Source organism: Cynoglossus semilaevis, chromosome 5 (genome assembly GCF_000523025.1).
Source record: "Cynoglossus semilaevis isolate Cse_v1.0 chromosome 5, Cse_v1.0, whole genome shotgun sequence".
NCBI classification, from domain to species: domain Eukaryota; kingdom Metazoa; phylum Chordata; class Actinopteri; order Pleuronectiformes; family Cynoglossidae; genus Cynoglossus; species Cynoglossus semilaevis.
In genome coordinates, this window is record NC_024311.1 from 8,070,403 (window position 1) to 8,093,512 (window position 23,110).

Consider the following 23,110-nt stretch of genomic DNA (forward strand, 5'->3'; position numbering starts at 1 on the left):
CAGTTTTGAGTAAATTGAATCTGATTGGTTAGTTGAACTCCCAGAATTCCACGTTTTGAGTAAATTAAAAAAAAACAGAGCCCTAGAAGGACAGACCTGTTCTAACTGAAATATTTTGGAAATAGTAGAACATTGATTCAATCAGCTAGGCCACACCCCTAAGAAGAGAGGAACAGTGGGGGAACGTGAGGGATGTATGTTATCATACATAAACGTAGTAATTAGACGTCATATGAATGGGGTATGAAAACATCGATATTAGCTGCTGTGATGGAAAACAGTTACTGTACAACATCACAACAGTTATATGTTAAATCTTTGTTTTTTTACACTGAATATTGTGCATAAACTGTACTATGTCCGAACAGTAGAAAAAGTGGAAAAGTTAAAAATGGATTAACGTACATTGTGAAGTACTACAAGTAAATGAATGAGTAGTAGAGCAAAACATTTAAAGAAAAATATTGTAGTACATGTTGTAAAATAAGTTGAAGTACAGAAAATTGGGTAAAAGACAGGTGAGTGAAGAAAATGAACATTGGAACTGTCACTTTTAATGCCATAAACGAGTTTATTTGTTTGTTTGTTTTTGATGTGTTTCAGCTGCTGTGGTTACGTTACGGCTCGTAAAGTGTCAAAAATTAACACGTTAGCATAGTTGACGTATGAATTTTAATAGCACAGTTAACATTACGGTCAGATTCAGGGAAATCGTGATGAACCAGTGTGAGATTAGCGCTCACTTAGCCAGTTAGCAGCTGCCCGTTCTTACCTGGCCGCAGCAACATTAGCCTCGTCTGCTAAGCACAGCTACACGAAGGACTCAACGGAGGTATGTGGAAGAGGAGGGGGAGGAGCAGGAGCAGAGAGCCGTTCCTGCCCCGGCTCCTGCCGCGGAACAACCCCATCATTGTTCCCTTCGTGTCGTCGTTAAGTCGTGGACTTCTCAGTGAGGACACACGGCACTTTCCACAGGTATTTACATAATTTTGGGTTTAACGTTGTAGGAGCAGGAGCAGAGAGCCGTTCCTGCCCCGGCTCCTGCCGCGGAACAACCCCATCATTGTTCCCTTCGTGTCGTCGTTAAGTCGTGGACTTCTCAGTGAGGACACACGGCACTTTCCACAGGTATTTACATTATTTTGGGTTTAACGTTGTTGTAACAGTCGTTCGTAACTGAAATGTCGTGTTGGAAAGTCGTGAGTCATCAGTCCGAGCGGCCAGGATACTGACAGCGTCCATCGGTTCCGGGTGTTAATTCAGTGTAACGTCATTCACTACTCGGCTGAGTTTTAGTTTAACTAACGTTTGTTTCACTTGTTGGCATGAAATAGCAAATTTTCCATCATTATGTATTTACACACATAAGTCGAAGGGAAACGAACAAACAAAAATAAAAAAACTTTTTAGTGATGTGTTGGTAGTTTATAGCTAAACTGTTCGCAGTGCTGCTGACAGTGATTTTTCTAATAATTATCTTCCTGCTGTTTTTTCCCCATCAAATAAGTCTGTTTTGCCATTTCAGTTGAGTTGTTTTCGAATGTAAACTTATTACACTGCACCACGTGCGACACATTAGGGACATAATACTGTAAAAAGACATCAAATAATTTTATTCCATAAAATAGTTCCACTGAACATTGTGCAGGTCTGTGGAAAAATTCGAAATAGGAAGTCAACTTTCACTTCGTCTGTGTTGATACTCCTGTCAGACCTGCACTGTGTTGACGTCATCATACCAAGAATACAGATATGTACGTGTCCCCCTCCATTATACTCCACACTTCAAGTGTAAACAATTGAACTTCCACTACATAGAGGCAAAGAGTGATTTAATTATAGTAATTTAACATTTAAATTTTTTTAACCACAGATGAATAAATTCAACATTGTCCCTTCTGGAGGCAGGGGTCACCAACGTGGTGCCATGGGGTACATTCTAAAAACAAAACTAGTCAACAAGAGGGTCAAAAATGTCATTGTTACTGTTACTTTTTGAATCGGTTAAATTAAGTAGTTATATTCAAATGGGTGCAGTGATGATGGTAAGAGGAGTAGCTCTTGTTTCAAAAGGTTCGTGACACCTTCCCCTAAGGGTTTCTTCTAAGCTACGGTCGTGATTGTGCAGCTTCAAGGAAATAAAGCCATTCCTATATTTTAGTTTCTTGATTTCTACGAACTCTGCCCTGCCTTTCTCCACATAGAACCAGACTCTTCTGCTACAAGTTATTTGGTAAAATAGTTTGTCAGCTTAGAATAGAGCAGGAACAAAAGGAAATGCTTAGAATGTAAGTGGAACATCAAGCCCTGCAAGATTTAATGGGTGTGGCACTTAGGGCCAAAGCAGTCCTTCTACTAGGCTTTACAGTACAAACAGTACGACATATGACAGGTGCAGTACACATACACTCTGTACTTAATAACAAGTTGCTCTTTCAGGACATAACAGAGATCATGTGAACAACTTAAAAATACTTAAAAATAAACATCAAACCTGTACTCGTACCTCAGGAAGTTTTCTTCTTAAGGACCTGAGAGTGAAGACTTTTCTGAAAGAGTCTTATTAATATATGAGTGTTCACTCATGTTTTAACATGATCACATGAGAGCTGTTCATTACTTGTATACCTGTATTACTGGTATACTCAGATTTCATATTCCTGTTTGGTTTAATGATGCAGGTTTGATCACCTGGTCCATCATGTCATATCGCATTTTTTGATAATTTTATTAATGAACCTGGCGTTGACTCAGCACTTTAAACAATTATTGCCATTGTGTATTAAGTTGCATCGGTGCCCTCTAGTGGCTGTCAGTGTGAAAATAACAAAAATGTATATTTTCAGTGGTACAGGAGTAGCAGATACTGGTACACATGTCTAGAGTGCCCTCTAGCGGCTGTCAGTGTGAAAATAACAAACGTGAAATGATGTATTTTAATATATAAGTCGCACATGAGTATCAGTCCCAAACCCAGCCAAAGGACGAAAAAAGTGCAACCGGAAAATATGGTAACTCCCACTCTGTTGTTCCCAGGTCTCCTAAGGATCTACCCCAGCCTCTAGTGAAGACAGAGTAGATCTTTGGATGCAGTTTTTTTATTGGCTTCTGTACTTTGGGCTGTTGCCAAAAGCCTCTGTTGGCGAAGACAGGGACCAAAAGGTCAAAAATGACAACAAGCTGGTTCTCAACAAGCTATTGGCCAAGGACCACACCTGGGTGGCCAGTAACTGCAAGCACCTGGTGGGTCTCCTGCGTCAGAAGAATGTGGTCATTAAGAAGTTGGCCATAGCTGCAAATGCAGTCGGAAAAGACGAGACTCTTTCTGAACCGGAGAGACATTTCCAGGTATGATCGGTGTTTGACAGTGACCGAAACTGATGACCATATGTGTGTTTTGAAATTTTTGAGTTCTTTTTCTTTCTGTTCTTAGGTCCACACATTGGAGGTGTTCCAGAAAGAGCTAAATGAGAGTGAGCACCTGGTTTTTCAGGCGATGCACAGCCTGCATAGGGCGCTACAGGGGGACTATAGGGATGTGGTGAACATGAAGGAGAGCAGCAGGCAGCGGCTGGAGGCCCTCAGGGAGGCGGCCATAAAGGTTATTGGTCAGCAGTGTTTAATCTAGGCGGTCGCAAACAGGGCAGGGAACCCAGGCAATGCCTAGGGCAGGGGTTTTCAAACTGGGGAACCCCTCCCCCCCCCACCCCCGAGCAGTTATGAGTTTCAACAATTGATAGAATGTATTTGAAATCATTTTACTTTCACAACTTCACACCATAAACAATTACTGTTTTCCGGACTATAAGTTGCTCTGGAGTATAAGTTGCAAACCCAGCAAAAGGATGAGAAAGGTGCGACTTATATCCTGGAAAATGTGGTGTTTGCAAGAGCAAATAATTTCACTTAATGCATGCAAATTCATGCAGGTCTCCCCTGTGACTCTTTGGTCACAGAGAAGGTGCACCAGGGGAGGCAGGTCTCACCTTTTGAGAACAGCTGCCCTAGGGTCCCCAGCTGGAAGAGGCCCTGTTAGACGGCTGACATTGGTCCATTTATCAATGACAAAATGCAACCCTGCACCTCTTGCCCAGGGCCCCCAGGGTGTCTATTAATGTCCCTGTGTTTAATGGTTACAGTGTGTTTTATCTGAAGAATAAAACACAGTATTTAATACTACGTTCAAATAGTAAATGCTACTTTATTAGGAAATATATGGCTTGACATTGACATTTTTTATTTTCAAGTTTTGTTATCATGTCTATCGTGTGACTATTCTGTCTGTTGACACTCCTCAGGAGGAGCAGGAGTACATGGAGCTGGTGGCTGCGGAGAAGCACCAGCAGGAGGCAGCTAAGAGCGCTCTGGCCCAGAACACGAGTCTGTCTGTGGTGGACGAAATCCTGGAGGAGATCAGGAAAGCCGCCGACCGACTGGAGGAGGCGATCGAGGAGCATGTCTTTGACAACAACAGAGAGGTCAGCCAATCACAGCTGAACCCATAGTCTCTCTGTATTATGACTCTTGTCGTTAGACTACCTAAGTCTCACCAGCCACAAAATGCATCATGAAGAAGAAAAAAGCATATATCGGTATAAGTCGCATTTTCTTATTTTTGCCCTGGTTCTGTCCACCCGTCTTCTTAAAAATCATTCATGACCTTGACCTTGTCGACCTCTGGTTAAGATGGAGGGAGTGAATGTAGAAGCAGTGCTGAGGGTGGAGGACGACGACGAGGGCACAGGGAAGAGGGGCAACAAGTCCGGGGTGAAGGAAGTGGAGGACGATCTGGGACTGAGCATGCTGATCGACTCACAGAACAACCAGTATGTTCTGGCCAAACCCAGAGACTCCACCATGCCCAGAGTGGACCCCCACCTCATCAAGGTCAGCATCCTGATTCAAAACTGGTGAAAGTTTTTGTAAAGAAACTGAATTGTAAAGCCCTGTGTTTTTGCAGGACTTGGTGTCAGTGGTGATGATGTCACTTCCCTGTGGATGGATCTGTACTCTACTCAGTCTTCCACCAATGCTGGGCTACATCATCTGCGGAGTCCTGCTCGGTCCTTCTGGTCTGAACACCATTAAGGTTAGTGTGTGTGCCTGCGTCCTTGGGTCTAATCCTGGGTTGGAGCCCATTTTGGGTCATGGGCTACAAAGAGTTTTAAAACATGAGGTTAACAATACTCTATGTGGCCCATATATGTAGCCAACTTGAAGTACTTCCTAGTGTTCGATTTACCATGGTTCTGTTGATGCAGCTTTTGTTTCAGTATCAGAATAATACACATGCTGTGTAAAGTGGTTCTCTCTGTATCTGTGTTTCAGTCTATGGTTCAGGTGGAGACTTTGGGGGAGCTGGGCGTGTTCTTCACTCTTTTCGTTGTTGGATTGGAGTTCTCACCAGATCGAATTCGAAAGGTAAGCTACTTGAAGCTAGAACTTGAAGTGATTTCTTATTTATTTTTATTTATTGTTTACACTAGATGCTTTTCTTGATATATAAAGCATATATATGTGATATATATGCATATTTATGTATATAAGTGCAAGTATATATGTATGTATACATATATGTATATAAACAGCATATATATATACAGTATATATATATACACATTCATATATGTGTATATGTATATATATTTACATATATATGTATGTATACATATAACCCAATACATATACATATGTATTGGGTTCTTTACTCTTCAAAGCATCTTGTGTAAAAAAAAAAAACATCACTTTGCAAACTATTGTGTTGGTGACCTCTGGAAGTTGAAGTTTTATTTTATATTATTTCGAATTTCAAAATTTCAAACTATTTTATATTGTGTGTGTGTGTGTGTTTGTGTGTAGATATGGAAGACATCAGTCCAGGGATCTTGTTACCTGACTCTGCTCATGGTCGGAGCTGGTCTGTTGTGGGGACAGGTGTTGAGTATTCGTCCCACCCAGACCGTCTTCATCTCCACCTGTCTGTCCCTGTCCAGCACTCCACTCGTGTCCCGCTTTGTAGCCGGCAGTAGCAGAGGGGAGAGGGAAGGTATGTTACTGATGCAGTGGTCGAGAACATGAGCGTACACCAAGTACTACTACTAGTACTAATCAACAATACTACAGTACAACAATCAAAACAACCTGTCTTTTGTCTCTGTTTGTACGTGTGTGTGTGACAGGTGAGTTAGACTACAGTATTGTTCTTCTTGGGATGCTGGTGATGCAGGACGTTCAGCTCAGCCTCTTCATTGCTGCTATGCCGACTCTGATCCTGGCCCAGAGTGGAGACTCCGACAGGTGAGTGTGACGCCTGTTGTACGACTGTGTCCTTCAGTGAGACACCGTAGTTACACTGGGTTTTTTTTAAATTTTAAATCCCTCCTGTGACATACCTGATACCCAACCCTCAAGGAAAAAACCTGACATAGTCAAAAAGTCAGTTGTGTAAGTCAGCTGTATTATACAGTATGTCAGTAACTGGATCATGTACACACAGAGTACTATAGTAAACAAACCTAATATTTAAAAACACACGCAAAAAGCAATTTTTAAAAAAAGGACCAAATATTAAAATATATGTTCAGTAATAATATTATTTGTTATTCAGGTAATAAAAAAAATCTAATAATAATAAGTTCGTGACATCTGTGACAGTTATTTGTGCCCCCCCCCAACCTGGTTTTCAGTTTTGAGGAGAAGACTGATGGGTAATGTAGCATTCAATCAAATGTGAGCCATTCTTCCCATGATCTGAGGGTTGGGCCTCCGTTTAAAGCACAAGGACTATAAGCTAGCTGTTAGCTTCAGGTTTGAGCTAACATGTGCTTTATGTAGCATTGCTCATGAACAGTCAAACAACAGCTGTTCATACTTCTAAATACATCTTGTTTGGGACTAATATCTCATCAAATATTAAATTCATTTCAGATGGATCATCAGAACGGTGATGAGAAGCAATGAATCTGACGATTGGCAGCAAAATGAGTGAGAGAAATTCACAGACTGAGCATTTCATTAGAAGAAGTTTGGGATTTTTAAAGCAACGCTACAGCAGCAAGAGTTTCCTCCAAAAAAAAAAAAACCTCCACCTGGAGCTCCATTTAGGACGGCGTCAAAAACAAGACTCTGAGGGGACGTAATCTTCCCACACAGTCTGTAAACAACACTGGTTGAACACAGAGTTGTCAATGGTTGGATAAACTTGTGCAGTCAGAGACAGGGTTACCTCCACAGACCATGTTGATGACATGTGTCTGTTCTGCTCCTCAGCTTCCTGTTTGGGAGTCTGCGTGTGCTGTTCCTCCTGGTCCAGATCCTGGTTTCTCTGGCTGCGGTGATGTTGCTGTGTTTGCTGCTGAAATCCTCTGTGATTGGACCGCTCTACAGAAAACTGCACACCGAGAGCAAGGGCAACAAGGAGATACTGGTGCTGGGGACCACTGCTTTTGTCTTCTTCATGCTAACGGTTGGTTCTGCTGCAGGAACGTGACATGAATCTGCCACAAATGATGTGTGTGATGTGTGTCAATTATTTACCTTCTGCGCGGCTCCACAGGTGACGGACTTTCTGTACGTTTCTATGGAGCTGGGCTGTTTCCTGGCCGGGGCTCTGCTGTCCACACAGGGACACACCAACACCGCAGAGGTCATGGGGTGCATCGAGCCAATCAGGGACTTCCTGGCCATCATCTTCTTTGCCTCTATTGGTCAGACCCAGCTGTGTCCTGGTGGTAGATTCTTGTTGTGTTTTTACACAAAGACTCAACGACGTTTCTGTGTTTACGACAGGTTTCCACGTGTTCCCGTCGTTCGTGTTGTATGAACTTTCCATCCTGGTGGCGCTGACGCTCACCCTCGTAATTATGAAGGTAATGTACCGTGGACCAGATTCTGACCCCGTCTGTTTCCAGTTCTAAAGTTTGAATCGCTCTCCTCCTCCTGTGTCTCATCCTCATCCAATCATTTTCTCCGTTCTTCTTCATCCAGTTTTTCATGGCTGCCCTGGTGCTGACCTTCATCCTGCCTCGGGGGTCTCGACACATACGGTGGGTTGTATCAGCTGGTCTGGCTCAGGTCAGCGAGTTCTCATTTGTCCTGGGCAGCCGTGCACGTCGAGCGGGGATCCTTTCTAGAGAGGTCAGTGTTGATAAACACCCCCCCCCCCCTCCACACACACACACACACACAGTTACCTTCACTGAAAATAGTGAAAAGTGAGTTTGGAACTCTTTAGCTCACTGTAAAGTGCTTCCAGGCTAATGACACGTTAGCTTCAGCTTGTCAGTAGGAGCTCCCTCTGCTGGTCTAACCACAAAATAAAACACAAAAGTGTAGTATTAAGTTTGATATAAAGTTTTTCTTGAGTGTCCTCTCCTCCGTCCCGGCCTCTCCTCAGGTCTACCTGCTGGTTCTCAGTGTCACCACCCTCAGTTTGCTGCTGGCTCCGTTTCTGTGGAGAGCGACGAGACACAGACTGTTTCCACGGTGACGGTCCAACGCCCAGGTGTTAGCTGTTATACAGCTGTCAGCAACATCCGGAGCAGCTCACAGTAACTCCGGTCCAGTCCGATGTCTGCAGGACGTCTCCTCTGGTCCTCTCCTAGTTCTTCTGTATTTAACCAGATTCTGTGTTTCAGGGAGGTTAGAATTGTTAGCTGTTCTGTAGCTTGAGGTTCTGGAGAAATGCCTTCACTGCTGTAGATCCTGGACACAGAGGTCGTCTTTAGACCTGAGGTCACTGAACAACAGAATGAAGTCCTGACCTTGGAGTTCCTGAAGATCATGAGTTGTTGTTTTTCCACATTTTTATTTAATAACTTATTCAGAATGTCTTACTGTTGTGGTAGTAGAGGTCTGTAAAAGAGCTTTAGGGAAAAACAAAGACAGAATGTAGGCAACATTAACGGGGAAAATTAAATTCACATTTCAGCTTTCTATTGACTAAGTCATGAGAGTCTTATTTTAATGGTGTTTTTCTATTCTCCATTATTCATTCAGGAGTGTTTTATGACTTCACGATACACGCACTGTTTGGTATTCTATTGTTAATTTAGGTTTACTTCACAATTGTAATGGTATTAAAACTGAACTTGAATTTCAACTCAACTAAATGAAGACATGAAGTGTGTGTTAGTGAACAGAGAGAGAGAGAGAGAGAGAGAGACATGAAGTTTGTTAAGCACGTGTTTTGTTGGCTGTTGTTTTTTTTTTTTCATTTGTGACTAATGTTTACATGAGTGTGTAGTTGTGTTGACTGTTTGGATTAAATATGTCCCTGTCATGGTTTAAATCATTAATAAGTTGTTGTTCTTCTTGTAGACACTGACCTGAAGCAATCGAAATTTAAACCCAGTCTAAGTTGTGGTCCAAAACAGGCAGAACATAAAAAAAATACAATAATCAAAATATTAACATCACATTCAATAGGAATATTGTTACACAAAGTAGGAAAAGTCAACAACTCCAAGTAATTAAACATAATTTCAAAACTGTATTAGTCAAGTACTGCAGTTGATACAAGTGATACTGCTTTAAGTAATTACAATTATTATTATTCAATAGTCAGCTAAAATAAAAACGTTTCTTACCTTCAGAATAATTGCAGGTCAGTGTCCATGTCCATTGATTAGTCCACTCCTGGGTCAAGTCCCTCTCAGACACCAGTTAAACTAACTGGGCTGTTCAGCTGGTAGAACTGTTCGTCTGTGGGTTTTATTTTCTTTAGTAGAAAATCCTACCAGGTGACTGCATCTGTCTGTGACTCTGTCCGGACACTAGATGGAGACAAACGGATGATTCTTGCTGATACAACGCTACAGTAAACTGACTCAATTCAATTTTGATTTAGCTCCACCAGGGCTAATGTTAACCACAGGTGTATGGTCGCTGCCCTCAGGTTCTAAGAACTGAGCTGTTGTTGCAGACGACAACCAAACAACACACACACACGTGTGGACTTCGAAAAATTTCAAAACATTTCCCTCCTCTGTTAATCTAAACTATTATCTACACAATGAATAAATAAGTAACTAATTTAGTTAATAAAAGTTAATATATTAATTAAATATTGTCATTTTCTTTAAAGAAATTTCTCCTAGTCTTAGCCACATGGGGGCGCTGTAAACATAAAGTCCATCTCTGTTTTTCTCTAGCTCTCACTCTCCCTCCCCTCTCTTTCTCTCTCACCTCCTCACCCTCTGTCTTTCTCTCTGTCCCTCTCTCACTCTCTCTCAGGACCAAGACAGAAAAGTTGTGTCTGTGTGAGCTCTCACTTTGCTCTGGGCCAACTAAAACCATCAAACTAAATTTAAATACCAACTATTCCATTATTCAGCCACATTATGTCAGTACTGCAGCCAGTGGTTCTTCGAGGAGGATGAAAACTATCTTCTGAAAAGTACTGACCGAGGACCAGTGATCCCGATCCAAGTCGTTCTGCTGCAGGAGCAGGAGCTTTTTTTCACTTTTTTTTTTTTTAAATTTTTAAACAACAATAACAAGCCGTTTTTTTCAAGTTGGATTAAAGTGGAGTGAATGGAAATGCAGCAGCCTGAGAGTCAGCCGACCAGTCCACCAGCAGGGACACAGATACTGGATCCAGCAGGTACTGTTTCAAGCTGAGCGCTGATAAAACCATCACCCATCTGCCTGATGACTAGAGCAGCAACATGTTAGGACAGTCCCATGAGTCCAGTCTGTAGTCTTTATAGGTTTGATGTTGGATGCTGCAAAGCATTCTGGTCCAAAACAAATAATAATTTATAATAAAATAATAATGTATGAGGTCATTTGTCATTGTTTTTTAAAAAAAGTTCATCTACCAGATCAATGGTTTTTTTAAGTACTATTGTGTTTCTTTTACCATACATTTTTAAAAAAGTATCAAATTAAAAATTGTGAATGGGATGTTTTAATAGAAATAAGAATTCAAATTAAATTTAAATAATTATTTAATATAAACACAATATTTCTCCCCCGATTCCCCAAGAAGAAATATCATTGTGTTTATATGTCTGTCCCACAGAATCAACACATGGAGGATTAGGTTAATTGTTCACCATAATTGACCCCAGGGTCAACTTCCAGTGACTGTAAAAAAAAACAACCAAAAAACCAACCAAATGTTAATGTCATCAATACTTGAGCTTTTTTAAGGCATGGGATTGAAGTATAAATAACGTGGTAGTACTGTAGTACCTTAAGTGTGAAGAGCTCTTGATCCGACCAAACCTCTGGTTTGTCTTCAGATCAGTACCAGCGTCGAAGGAGGACGGCTCTGTGGATGACCGTGGCTCTGTTGGTCCTGGCTCTGGTGGTGCTCACAGTAGGTCTGGTCTCTGCCACCCGCACTGACAATGTGCCAGTCTCTGGATATTACCCTGGTATCTCTGTAAGTGACCCCTCCTTGACCCCCCAATACTCCTTCAGTAAAGAAATATTTTCAGTGATGGTAAAAGAGTCTCTGCTTCTCTGTGCCTCCAGCTTAGCTGCGGGGCTTTCCTGGGCATCATTGGCATCCACCTGGTGGAGAACCGCAGACCTATGGTACGTCTTTAACGTGTTTGAATGATTTTTTATTGGCACTGCATTATAATAAAGTGTATTTTAATTGGATCTCTACATATCAGTACACTCTTCATATGTCGTTACATTCAAAGGTTCTGAACCCCCTGTCAACTAGTCTATGTCCTGTACCAGGACTGTTGTAGCTAACGTTAGCTCTGGTGTCTGTACCAGGACTGTTGTAGCTAACGTTAGCTCTGGTGTCTGTACCAGGACTGTTGTAGCTAACGTTAGCTCTGGTCTTTATACCAGGACTTACATAAACTGTAAGATGACTCACAGTTCGTTCTCGTTCATTGAACAGAACAGATCTACAGCTTGTCCGATAACCTCTGTTAGCTCTTTTACTTCTTAGCTTGTGGAGTCTTTTCGTACTCATGTGTCAGTCAGCACAGTCATTCTTGAAGGTGTCTTTTTCAAGGACCTATTTCTTTTTTCAGTTTAAGTTACTTTAACACTGGGAAGTGAGAAAGGTTTCCTGGACACCAGGGCATATATACATCATAAAGTCTAGAATTGTGTCACTGACTTTGTAAATGTATTGACGTGGGAACTGAGCTGCAGACAAATCTGATTAAGACAGCGGAATTGTGTATTTTTGGTTCTCACCTCAAGGTCTGTGTGGGTCAGAGAGGCAAATATGATTGGCTCTGGATTTCTGTGACAGGACAACGAAACTGCATTAGTATTGGTCATGTGACGACAGCGCCCCATAGTTTTAGACACAAACACAGATAGAATGTCACACAATTGCATTTATGTTCTACACAATGTTGAAAATATAATCACTCAGGAGCGGAGCCGCTCTCCTGGTTTGATGAAGACTGTTCCTGTAGAACTCATCGATTGGTTTTTCAGTCAGCTGTAGTTAGGAAGAACAAAAACAAAAGAACCACAGACACAGAAAGTGAGTTTTTTCTTTCCAACAGTATCATGTCCAGAACAAACCTAAGACACAAAAATCTAAAAATCTAAATCTAAAATACATTTCATTATTTTAGTATTTTACTCATTTTATTTTTAAGACATTTAGGTGTAGTTGGTTTCCTCAACCCGTGAAAAAGTGCTGCTGTGTAACGGTAGCTCCGTTCCACTGCCTAGTTCTCGTCTCCTTGACGGTGTGTGAGTTGTTAATTTTTCATGTGTCCCTGAGGATACTGTGTCCCAGTTGGTCATTCACCCTTTATCTTCTTACCATAGACAATCTCATGCAGTGTAGAAGTAGATTAAATTACTAATCTAGTCATAATACAGCTGCACTGACTAGAAGCTCAACGGATGCACCGCTGTTTTTAGGCATGATGACATGATGAATTTGTGAAAGTGAAAACAATGCAAAAACATTACATGTTGGTGATGTTATATTAAATTATAGTTCATAAAATATGAATATTTTCTAATGTTCTTGTACTTATTTACACTTCATCTAATCGTCATCTAATCTGGGCCCCTGAACCAAAGTTTGACACCCTTGAATTAATAGACGTAAAATCAACGAGCTTTACCACAGACACCTGGGTCTCTTTAATTCCTTTTTTTCTTTTAATTAAGAAAGTTAATCTACCGCTTTCATCTCCATACTGCAGCTGATTTATTTTCTATTAAATTGTATTTCCTATTTTTATTTGTTTACAGGGACGTTTGATTCCTGATTATTTTAAATGCTGGTGTTTGTGCCTATTGGTGCATATTTACTATAATCTTTACCATTTATTTTAAATAAAAATAAATAACCATTTTTGTAACAAATCTATAATTTCTTTCAATGTGTTATTTCATAATATTTTGTTTGATTGAATATTTAATCATGGTTGAGGTAGAGAGACTATTAATCCAACAAATGTACTGAATCGGTACCAATCAGCAGATATTCCGAGCTCAGGTAACAATATCAGTATCTCGGCTGAAAACGTTGATTCAGTGCATAACTAACTGATACTTCCTGTTCTATGGAGTATAAACCTGATGTGGGTATTTGTGTAAATACTTTTAATCTAATTCCATCTCTGTTGACAACCAATCAGAAAGGCTACAAAAACAGATACGTTTTTCTTCCATGTTTACACTGTTCCTTTAAGAACCTCTCTACCCCGATGATACACCGATTTGTATCCCGCGTGTGTTAAACATTCATGCCGTGATCATGGCTACACCGCTGCATGTCTGCAGTGTTGCTCCTAATGCAAGGTGCGCTAGGTGACGTTAGCGCTGACACAGGTGTCTTCTTCTTCTGCTTCTTGGAATGCAACTGTAACATGAGCGTCGGCCCACAGAGCAAGGTTACTCATTAAAGAACAACTAAGTCTCACAAAGGCAATGACATATGAGAGCTGTGGCGCTGCTCCCTCTGTTTTGGTTTCACAAGGAGAGGATCGGATATGGTTATAAAACCGATTCCTGGACATTTACAGGAAAAGCCACCCGTTTCAATCTGGCGAACAATTAGCAGCGGAATCGCGACCCAAATGCAAAGCTTCATAAAAGAGATAACTGTAGAGTACAATACAGGTAAACTGAGGCGATGACTGTAGAGTACACAGACTAAACACTGTGATGGGAATTACTGTCAGGTCTGTTGTCACTCTCACCTGTGGTCACACCTCGTCTCCTGTGTGTACACACACACATATACATATGTATATGTAAGACTAGTATGTTCTAGTCTTAGTTCTGTGGTTCCTCTGTGGTGGCGCTTTGTCTCTGTCATTGGTGTGGAACCCCAGGGTTCACCTCCTGGGTAAGATTGAATCCTGGTTAGGGAGGTTGGTACCTTCCAGTGGACTCACCACCTGCAGGAAGGTTCACGGGGGGCTGGTACGGTGCAGTGTGATTTGAGTGGCGGGCATAGAGACTGGTGCCCCCCCGGCCCAGTAACGGATAAGCAGATGAAAATGGATGGATGGATGGATGAATGGATGGATGGATGGGATGTTTCCTCTGTGTTCCTTGTGTTCCAGGACCTGCCTTGACTTAGTTTTTGTTCTGTATTTCCCACCTTGACCTGTTGGGTATTCCTGACTTCCTGGTCTTGTTGTTTCATGGCTGAGTTGGACACTGTACGTGGGCCCCAGTGGTGAGAGGTTTTACTTAGTCGGGTTGACTCCCTTAGAGGGAAACCAGGACAAACACACCTGACACCAGCTAAACCTGACCCCAATATACCTCACCAAAATGAGAAGAAAAAAATAGACTTCACAGTTACCAGACTCCACCCACAGCTAAATCTCATTCCCAATTTTTCATGTTTTGGGCTGAAAAGGAAACCAGAGAACCCGGAAAAACCTCACACAAAAATGATCCAAATCATCCAAACTCCACAGAGACCATCTTGTTACAGTACCTAGGGGATTCAAACTCATGGTCTTTTTCCCGTAAACCACACACTAACCTTCCACTACTACACAGAAATGTGCCCCCAGCACACACACCACTCACCAGACTTGGTCTACGATATCACTCACAAACTCCGGAACGACAGACACCGAAAATGTTTGGTTCAGGTGCCGCATACAGCTAGATTATCAAGCTGGCCGTATTGAACCCCTGGGTGGACCAGTTTTGGCCCTCGGGGCATATGTTTGTCACCCCTGGTCTGGACTGTACAGTAACAACAGTGATCCAGTTCTAACCCAAAGAAGAAGAAGCTGAAATCAAAAGGGTCTTCAGCATAAAAAATCAGCATAAAACAGCTACACCTAGTGGCAGAGACATTATCACTACCTGCCTGTAAACTCATTGTGCTTGAGATGCTTGATCCTGGAGCTCTTACAGATATGGTCCAAGTCCCTCTGTTAGACAATACAAATGTAAGAAAGGACTGACTTCATTGTCTTGAAATACCTGGAAACGACTTCATGACTCCTTGAACATCAGCTTCCTCTAGCTGTGGTTTTTCACTCTTTCATCATTGCCACTTCTTCAGGTCACCTTGCTGTTCAGACAGCAGAACATTGAACCTGTAAAAAGCTGTATTTCACCCAACAGGTCATGGGATGATAAGTTCTTATTACCCTCTGTCCAGTTGTCGTAACAGCTCAGTGGACCACTCAGTTGGAGAAGAGAAGACCTTGTTCTCAGCAACTTTAGTTACGTAACCTCTGTGGTACCTGCAGACAGGACTTCTAATTATTGATAAACTTCTGCTTTCTCCACCTTTTTAAGTAATAAATCACTAAGTTTTTTGTGATTTTTGCAAAGCCCTTCTACAAATGATCCCCTCTGCATTAATAATAATAAATAATTTGATTTTCATTGAACCCGCATTTTGAGAAATTCTTATGTTAACATCTGCTGCAACAGGCTGCCCCTGGGAGCCGCCAAGTATGTGGTTCCTCTGGGAATCAAACCCAGGACTCTCTGCTTGTGAGGCAGGCGTGTCAACCACTATACCAGTGGAACCATAACTGAGAAAGACCCATGTTGTTCCACGGAAATCTTTAGTAAAAGGCGAAAGATTTATACGATCTATAGAGAAACAATAGTGGCCATCTACATGGACCCCCAAAAGGCTGCGAACCAACTGTTGAAGCCCTCTGTCCTGTATGGTTCATGACCTAAGTCAGAAATCTCGATCATGTTGGTTCTCTTGTATATTCTGTATTTACTGTTATATGAACACAGTCTACATGAGTTAACTCCATAACAAACAGAGGGAGGAAGAGCACGAGTGTAGGGTTGGTACAGAATGGAGCTAATGTGGTTTAATAGAGGCATAAAATTAAGGAACCAAGATAATTGATAGTAATGAAGCCCACACCGCCAAGAACATCAACACTTGACTGTAGTTTGAAGAATAGCATGTCCCAGTCCGTCTGGGCGGGCTTGTGTTTCTTGTTTTGATTCTAATTTTGTGATAAAGATACGTCTTTTAGTCAAAGTGTCAAGTGTCAAAAGTCCATAGTTGTTCAATGTCTTGGTTTTGTGGTCACTGAGTTTACGTAGATTTTACTGGCGTAACAGAAATATTTGATGAATGGACTTCAAATCTGACTCTTCATCCTTTTTCATCAGTTTCACTCCAGAGAGCAGAGAAGCTCCGTCTACAGTACGTCCTTGTCTTTAATCTTTTACAGTTTTTGAATTTTCTTTCTGCTTCATTGGTGTCAGGGGAGGGTGGGGCGTGGTGGGGCGACAGTGTGTGTTGAGGTGTTTTATGGGCTGGCAGCTGGTGCTAATGTGAAGTAATGCAGGTGACAGGCTCTATTGTCTCCGCCTCTGGCCTCATCTTCCACTTGCTTCCCATAAAAGCCGAGTCATTGAGACGCCTAATGAAGTGGAGAGCCTGGAGCAGTGACAGATAATACCCACTCAGAGAAGGTTTATTTTCTCTGTTTCCAGGTAGGACTACAAAAAAAGGAAAGCATTTTCCTTGTTCAACGCCGTCACTACAATTACCAACTACTGCGCTAAATAAAAAACAATATACTGTACAACTGACAAACACTAGGAGCTCTTGTCTTGAGGTCACAGGGGCTCCTCAGGGCTCTATTGACGAACCTGTCATTTTCTATTTACTAGGGAGATTACATAAATGTGCTCATATCGGCCCGATATTAGCATATTATGTAATATCTGTAAGAATCGTGCTGCAGAATGCTGGTGCCAGCAACTCATACAGTGGTTTGTACAGATAAATAATCCATCCATCCATCCATCCATTTTCATCCGCTTATCCTTTACCGGGTCATGGGGGCGGCAGTCACCACCCAAATCACACTGCACCGCACCGCACCAACCCAAAAAACGAAAAATGACCTCACACATACGACCATTTTTTTTTTCTGATTCATCCTTGTGTTAAATGTGCTAATGGTTAAACACAGACTAATGAACGTTGTGTGTTTTATCATAACGTCTCAGTGACGGAGGTTTTCGGTCCTGAGAGAGCAGTGGAAAAGACAGGAATCAATTTTCTGCGATAAAGTTTATGATTAGACATCTGCGATCAGTCCACTGCATCTGCTTCAGCCTCTGTGTGTGTGTGTGTGTTTGCGTGAGTGTGTGTGAGAATTAAATTGACCTTGCTGGTACAAAAGGCTAACCCTTCTGTCCTGTACGCCTTCTCTTTGCCCATAAATTACCCAGAAAGCACCTGTACCGTGGCAAACCGGCAGCCGTACTTTTCCTTTATCGTCTTGCAGTCCTGATGCTGCAGATGAGGACACGCCCCAGTACTGCTGCCCATCTCACCTAGGATATGACTTTTGGGATTTGCTTCTTCCCTGGTAGAAATGTTCTAAAAAGACCGACTTTCTCTCACTACTTACAAATAAAAACCCTGAATTAACATGTACCCACGTTGGAGGACCAATGGTTAATATGATGGACCTACCCACGTTGGAGGACCAATGGTTAATGTTGGACAGCTGACAACTGCTGACTTAGTAAAAATGAAAATGAAATAAAGTGACCACAGAGTGTGTTTTGTGTTCTTTTCTTCACCTTTCTTCCTCCTCTCCTTGAAGCTCATCGCAGCGATCATCTTCATCAGCATCGGTGTGATCGTCTCCTTTCTCTGTGCTATTGTTGACGGAATCATTGCTTCGGAATACATCGTAAGTTCCTAGCAGACACACACACACACACACACACACAGTTGTCACCTGGACATAAGTGTCACAAAAAGGCCAATTTATCATTTGTTAAACTTCTTTACTTAACTTTTTTATCGACAAACTGTGTTTATCATCTCACACTAATTTTTTGGCTAACTATTATTCTGTCTATTTTTCTGGTCAGTTTGACTTGTACTTTTTATATTTTTAGGCTTATATTTACCTGTAAACTATTACTTTTCATTCCTTAAGCTACTCTGTTGGCTAACATTTAGCTTCAGTTCTGACCTACCGTTCTTTTTAAAGTTCCCTTTAAAAACCCAAAGGTTTGAACTATTTTCACTCTTGTTATGTTCACATCAATCCATTCCCAGGTTGACATTAGCCATTTTGGATAATAAAGTTATTATATAGTTTTATTCTTAAATCACCTGCTTCTATGAATCCATAAAGGCTAGAGAACTCTAATGGTCCTCACGTGAACACCTTGGTTTGTCTCGTCTGCACATTTAAATCCTAATGAGTGTATTAATGAGAGCAGAGAGAACCGGACCTCTCGGTACCTGGCCCGCTCTCTCAGGTCCATCAGCAGCGCTATCTCACTTCTGCAGATTTATTTCATTTGCTCTCTGCCGACAGTAAAGTCTCATTTATTGCACCTTCAAGCTCTGGACTATGAAAATATAATTACACTTCACTCTTCATAAACGCTCCGGAGGTTTTTGGAGTGTGATGGACCTCATGTTGTAATCCTGTCACTGCTGTGGTGACGTAGACACAGGAGGAGGAGGAGGTGGTGGTGAGGAGGAACTTGGTGAAAACAATAGAAATGAAGAAAAAAGCTGGAACATTTGTACAGTAATGTGTTTCTGTAAAGAATGGACAACTTCACAGGTGCTTCGTAACACCGTCGTCTGTTGTATCTGTTAATGACACAGGACATCAGGCCTTTGCAGGAGGACATGTGTGACTTCTACAGCAGTGCTTCTGGATACTTCTACGACAACTACTACACAGAGGTGAAGCCCAGACTTTAAAAAATCTGATTAAATTACATGTAAAACATCTGCATACTCATAATATACGAGTATAATTACAAATAATCATGATTAATCGATATCAATCCACATTCATAAATATAACTCTTTCTGTATATTTATGGAACAGAAGGACAGCTATATATTTTTAAATATACATATATTTTATGTGAAGTTCAAACTCCACAAATAGAAGATATAAATGTATGTAGTGACATCTCCTGGTCAAAGTAACTACTGCAGGTATCAACTACACATGAAATGAATTTAAACGTAGAAGAGTTAAATTTCAGTCCAAGGGTTTGTTTGTATGAAATATTTATTCCCTGACTTGTTTCTTTTGTGGAAGATAAAAATAATCATCTTTAATAATAATAATTCATGGTTCAGAGCTGACAGTCTTGACACTGATTTGCAGGTCACCTGCCGGTCATTCAACAAAGCATGTCAGCTGAAAATGAAAAGCAACACCTGCTACTGCTGTTACCTGTACAACTGTGAGAGGTGAGTGGCTCAGAAGGTCACTAAAGGTCAAAGAGGGATAGGCTAACTCTAAAATCCTTGCTGTATGTACAGTCATAAAAAAAACTGAAAAAAGCTTGAGTTTTTCCTTGGAACATTTAAGCTTTTATTGTAATTTTATTTGTCTATACTTTATCAATACCTTTGTTTTCTCAAATATAATATTTTTGTCTGATTTGACAGTACTGAAGTGATTTGCAATACATATATTTTTATATTTATAACCATAAAAACTTACCTCATGTTCTCTTGCCCTCCTGCAGCACATACGAAGACGCAGCTTACTTTGCGTTCACTGGTGTCAGCAGCTGCTGGGACGTGATCCACCTCTACCGTCTCATGTGGACCTCTGTGGTGCTCAACATCATGGCCTTAATCCTGGGCATCATAACTGCTGCCATCCTGGGCGCCTACAAAGACATAGTGAGCCTAGATATGATATAGATATAAAAGTTTTTTTTTTTCACAGCTTTCATCAACTTTTCCTAATGGTATTTCTGCAGCAGAAGCCGACTGCCCCAGTGGCTCCCAGCCCAGCACCGCCTCCCCACATCCTGTACAACCCCACCCAGCACATGCTCACCTACGCTGGCTTCTGCCCAGGAGGACAGGCTCTGCCTGCCTACCCCAACTATCCAATACCTATGCAGATGCAGGTAAGGACATAAACAATGGCCCTGGTTAAAATCTGGACCTGAGGTCAGGTAAGGTCAGGTGTGAGTCAAAAGAAAAACACACCATGAAACATCAGTTAGGGTTTGAATTAACAAAATACAGTTGTAACAAATATAGGTATACAAAATACCAGTGTTCACTTTGACAGTACATTTTAAATTAGGTCCTAGTCTTTGGAGAAAATTGAAAGTTACACTTGGTCAACATGTACTGTATATTTAGCCAATATAACTGTTTTTAATTTAAGTTTAGTTTTGGCAAATTAATCTAACCTAATAGAAACGTTTCAAAAGACTCACTATGTTGAAAAAATCATAATACTTTTATTTACGAATATTTTTAAACATACTTTTTTAGTATTATCTTACAAATAACATTACTGTATTATATTATTCATTATGATATACGCAGAAGTACACAGTAGTATTTAAATGTTAACAAACGGCCATGGCTAATTCGACTTCATATTTTAGCCAGGTTAGCTCGTACTTAAACGCTTCAGTGTCTTTACCTTTGTCTGAATCTCAGAAAGACGTGTCTGCAGATAAAACCTTAAATTAGTTGTTGTTTTGTTTTTGTTTTTCAAACAGTCGTTCTACGCGGTCTACACTGAGTCTAGTTTTCAAGGTTTTACTTAAATATATTCCATATATTTGTCCCGCTCCTAGCTTCCTCCTCTCTTCTGTTCATTCTTGTACTGGAAAGACGTTCACTATGATTGGATCTCTGTTTAGAGATCCCGCCTTCCAGACAACGAACACAGCTCTGATTGGCTTTTACGCTCTAGTAGTTTTATACTTTTTCTCTTCTCTCACCAGCATAACACCAACTTCCAGCAACTTCCTACGCCCCAGATGATGACCGACACGGGCCTTTCCTCCACCACGGGCTTTTCTTCCACCACCTGTCCGTCCGAGGAGAACCAGCATGCCCCCCAGCCACAGCCACAGGAAGGCACCCAGGAAACAGGTGGCTTCACGCTGACTCCCAACGCTCCAGTCTTCTACGGACCCTCCTTCGGTGGCTTTGAGAAACCTCCTCCCTACGCCTGCTGAGAACCAGGGGTGGAAACATCACGACTACTGGCATATGTTGATGGTGTATGACGTATGAAAACACTTAACCTGCGGTTTAAAGGGCTTTCTCCAGATGATGGAGTTGATGACGTTGAAGGTGTCGCTGTTGTCTGTGTTTGTGTGAATCGTGTGTAATGTGCACTTTAAACTCGTCGTTCGTTTTATTTATAAGCTGTAATGCATGTGAACTGTTGATGGACCGGAACAGCTGCTGATTGGAGCAGAGTGTAGTGAAGTGGCACCAATGGGAAAGTAATGGTGTGTAAACATGTTAAAGATTTTAAAGAAAAATGACTATTTAACTCCCAAAAGTTAGATGACAACATCGACAGCATTGTCATATTTTAAAATAAAACATTTCTCGAGAATTAATAAAAAAGAATAATAATTGGGTCAAATAAACATAGCAATTAAACACGTGACCAAGATTAAATGTCAAAAACTTTCGAAGCTATTGCAGACGATGTTTGTATGACCTGCAGAACAATTAAATATTTTTCCACCAGGGGCAGTGGATGGCTATTAACCTTTAAGAAAAGAGAGACTAAGGGCTGCTAAGATCTTTGTGTGTCTTTTTTCAATTCCTGTTAGTATATTAGCATTGTGTTCAACTAAACAGGTCCTGGTTTCACACTGAGTAAGTAAGCAATTTTTGTACTTTTTGTTGACAGGGTGCCTCTACAAATATGTTAGGCACTATTGAGGGTTAAGAAAGTCAAGTTGTGTGGAGGTCAAAGGATTTTGACCATTTGAGATCCACTGCTGTGAAATATCTGGACCGCCACAGTTGGCTCTGTTTCAGCCGTGTTTCTGTCAATCTTGTCATCTCTCTACAAAGTGTTTATTTTGAAGTGTGTTTAGTGTAATATAATAGCTACATGTGTGTAGATTATTTTCAAATAAATAGTAATTCAGTCGTCATGGACTTTAAGATTAATACGTAAAAAGAACAGTTTTACAAAATGCTTATAACAGAAAATTCAGAAGAATTTGAAAATTCAGACAACACAAATAACTTGTTGATGGAATCATCTTTTCTAAAATGCAAACTTTACGATCTGCATTTTTACCAGAATAGGTCAGTAATTCTTACCAACTGTACCTTTACGTTGTAAAAATCCTGTAGTCATTGATGTAACTACTCCAGCGAGTAGTATGTGAACAATACTAAAGGTACAGTGTTGTTTAACTCTGAACAGTACATATTTTTAAATGATTTTAAAGATGACAATAATAAAAATAAACATTAATAAACACAGTACATTCCATGATTATGTCTGTCTTGGTCTGGTGCATGGTCTGAATCGTGGGCCCTGACCCATTTAGAGCCATAAGAAAGAGTTAAGGTGGTACACAATTTATTCTTCCACTAATATGTCGCTCCCTTGATGGACCCTTGATTATTCCCCTGGTCACTAGAGGGAGCCAGAATACCACCAGTGGTACTCTGGCACAGTGGGTCAGGAGGTGCCACCTGAGGTAAAACTACTTCAGTGCAAAATTACACACTGTATCCGTTTTTTGTTTTACTTTTCTTAAGAAATTTGCAGTTCCCAAATTGAGGGGCGTGGAGCCATTGCAGGCAGTGCAGCAAGGCAAATCAATATTTTCATCTCTGTCACTGCAATTTATAATTTTAATTTCCTTTGTTCAATGACTATATACATTTTGCAGTTTTAAACGT

The 23,110-nt window shown here is 41.0% G+C and overlaps 2 protein-coding genes, 1 long non-coding RNA gene and 1 other non-coding gene across 8 annotated transcripts; 2 read left to right on the forward strand and 2 right to left on the reverse strand.

Annotated features, from left to right (window-relative positions):
* Positions 1 to 608: 608 nt before the first annotated feature.
* Positions 609 to 9,300, forward strand: tmco3 (transmembrane and coiled-coil domains 3). 3 transcript variants are annotated; one of them, XM_008310313.3, is made up of 15 exons: positions 609 to 975; positions 3,037 to 3,348; positions 3,434 to 3,601; positions 4,299 to 4,478; positions 4,687 to 4,887; positions 4,961 to 5,089; positions 5,329 to 5,421; positions 5,860 to 6,046; positions 6,180 to 6,297; positions 6,928 to 6,984; positions 7,270 to 7,465; positions 7,556 to 7,706; positions 7,789 to 7,868; positions 7,987 to 8,136; positions 8,396 to 9,300. In XM_008310313.3, exons 2-15 carry the CDS (start codon positions 3,088 to 3,090, stop codon positions 8,486 to 8,488), a joined length of 2,064 nt encoding a protein of 687 aa, XP_008308535.1. In that variant the 5' UTR covers positions 609 to 975; positions 3,037 to 3,087; the 3' UTR covers positions 8,489 to 9,300. The 3 variants fall into 3 exon arrangements, with proteins under 3 accessions (XP_008308535.1, XP_008308534.1, XP_008308536.1); XM_008310312.3 differs by lacking the exon at positions 609 to 975 and adding an exon at positions 1,006 to 1,128; XM_008310314.3 differs by lacking the exons at positions 609 to 975; positions 6,928 to 6,984 and adding an exon at positions 1,006 to 1,128.
* LOC103378939 (uncharacterized) lies at positions 8,386 to 21,555 on the reverse strand. 3 transcript variants are annotated; one of them, XR_001760088.2, is made up of 10 exons: positions 21,475 to 21,555; positions 21,166 to 21,398; positions 19,914 to 20,085; positions 18,004 to 18,124; positions 12,352 to 12,424; positions 12,172 to 12,220; positions 11,197 to 11,403; positions 9,588 to 9,773; positions 9,327 to 9,353; positions 8,386 to 8,864 (listed from the first exon to the last, which is right to left on the reverse strand). It is a non-coding gene; the product is annotated as an uncharacterized LOC103378939 (long non-coding RNA). The 3 variants fall into 3 exon arrangements; XR_003049685.1 differs by having other exon boundaries at positions 9,588 to 11,403; XR_003049686.1 differs by lacking the exon at positions 9,327 to 9,353 and having other exon boundaries at positions 9,588 to 11,403.
* tmem255b (transmembrane protein 255B) lies at positions 10,513 to 21,475 on the forward strand. The gene is made up of 9 exons (XM_025055473.1): positions 10,513 to 10,608; positions 11,252 to 11,389; positions 11,482 to 11,544; positions 18,027 to 18,116; positions 19,055 to 19,135; positions 19,572 to 19,657; positions 19,939 to 20,098; positions 20,179 to 20,331; positions 21,169 to 21,475. Exons 1-9 carry the CDS (start codon positions 10,534 to 10,536, stop codon positions 21,403 to 21,405), a joined length of 1,083 nt encoding a protein of 360 aa, XP_024911241.1. The 5' UTR covers positions 10,513 to 10,533; the 3' UTR covers positions 21,406 to 21,475.
* Positions 15,939 to 16,049, reverse strand: LOC112487074 (U5 spliceosomal RNA). Its single transcript, XR_003049801.1, has one exon. It is a non-coding gene; the product is annotated as a U5 spliceosomal RNA (small nuclear RNA).
* Positions 21,556 to 23,110: the final 1,555 nt, after the last annotated feature.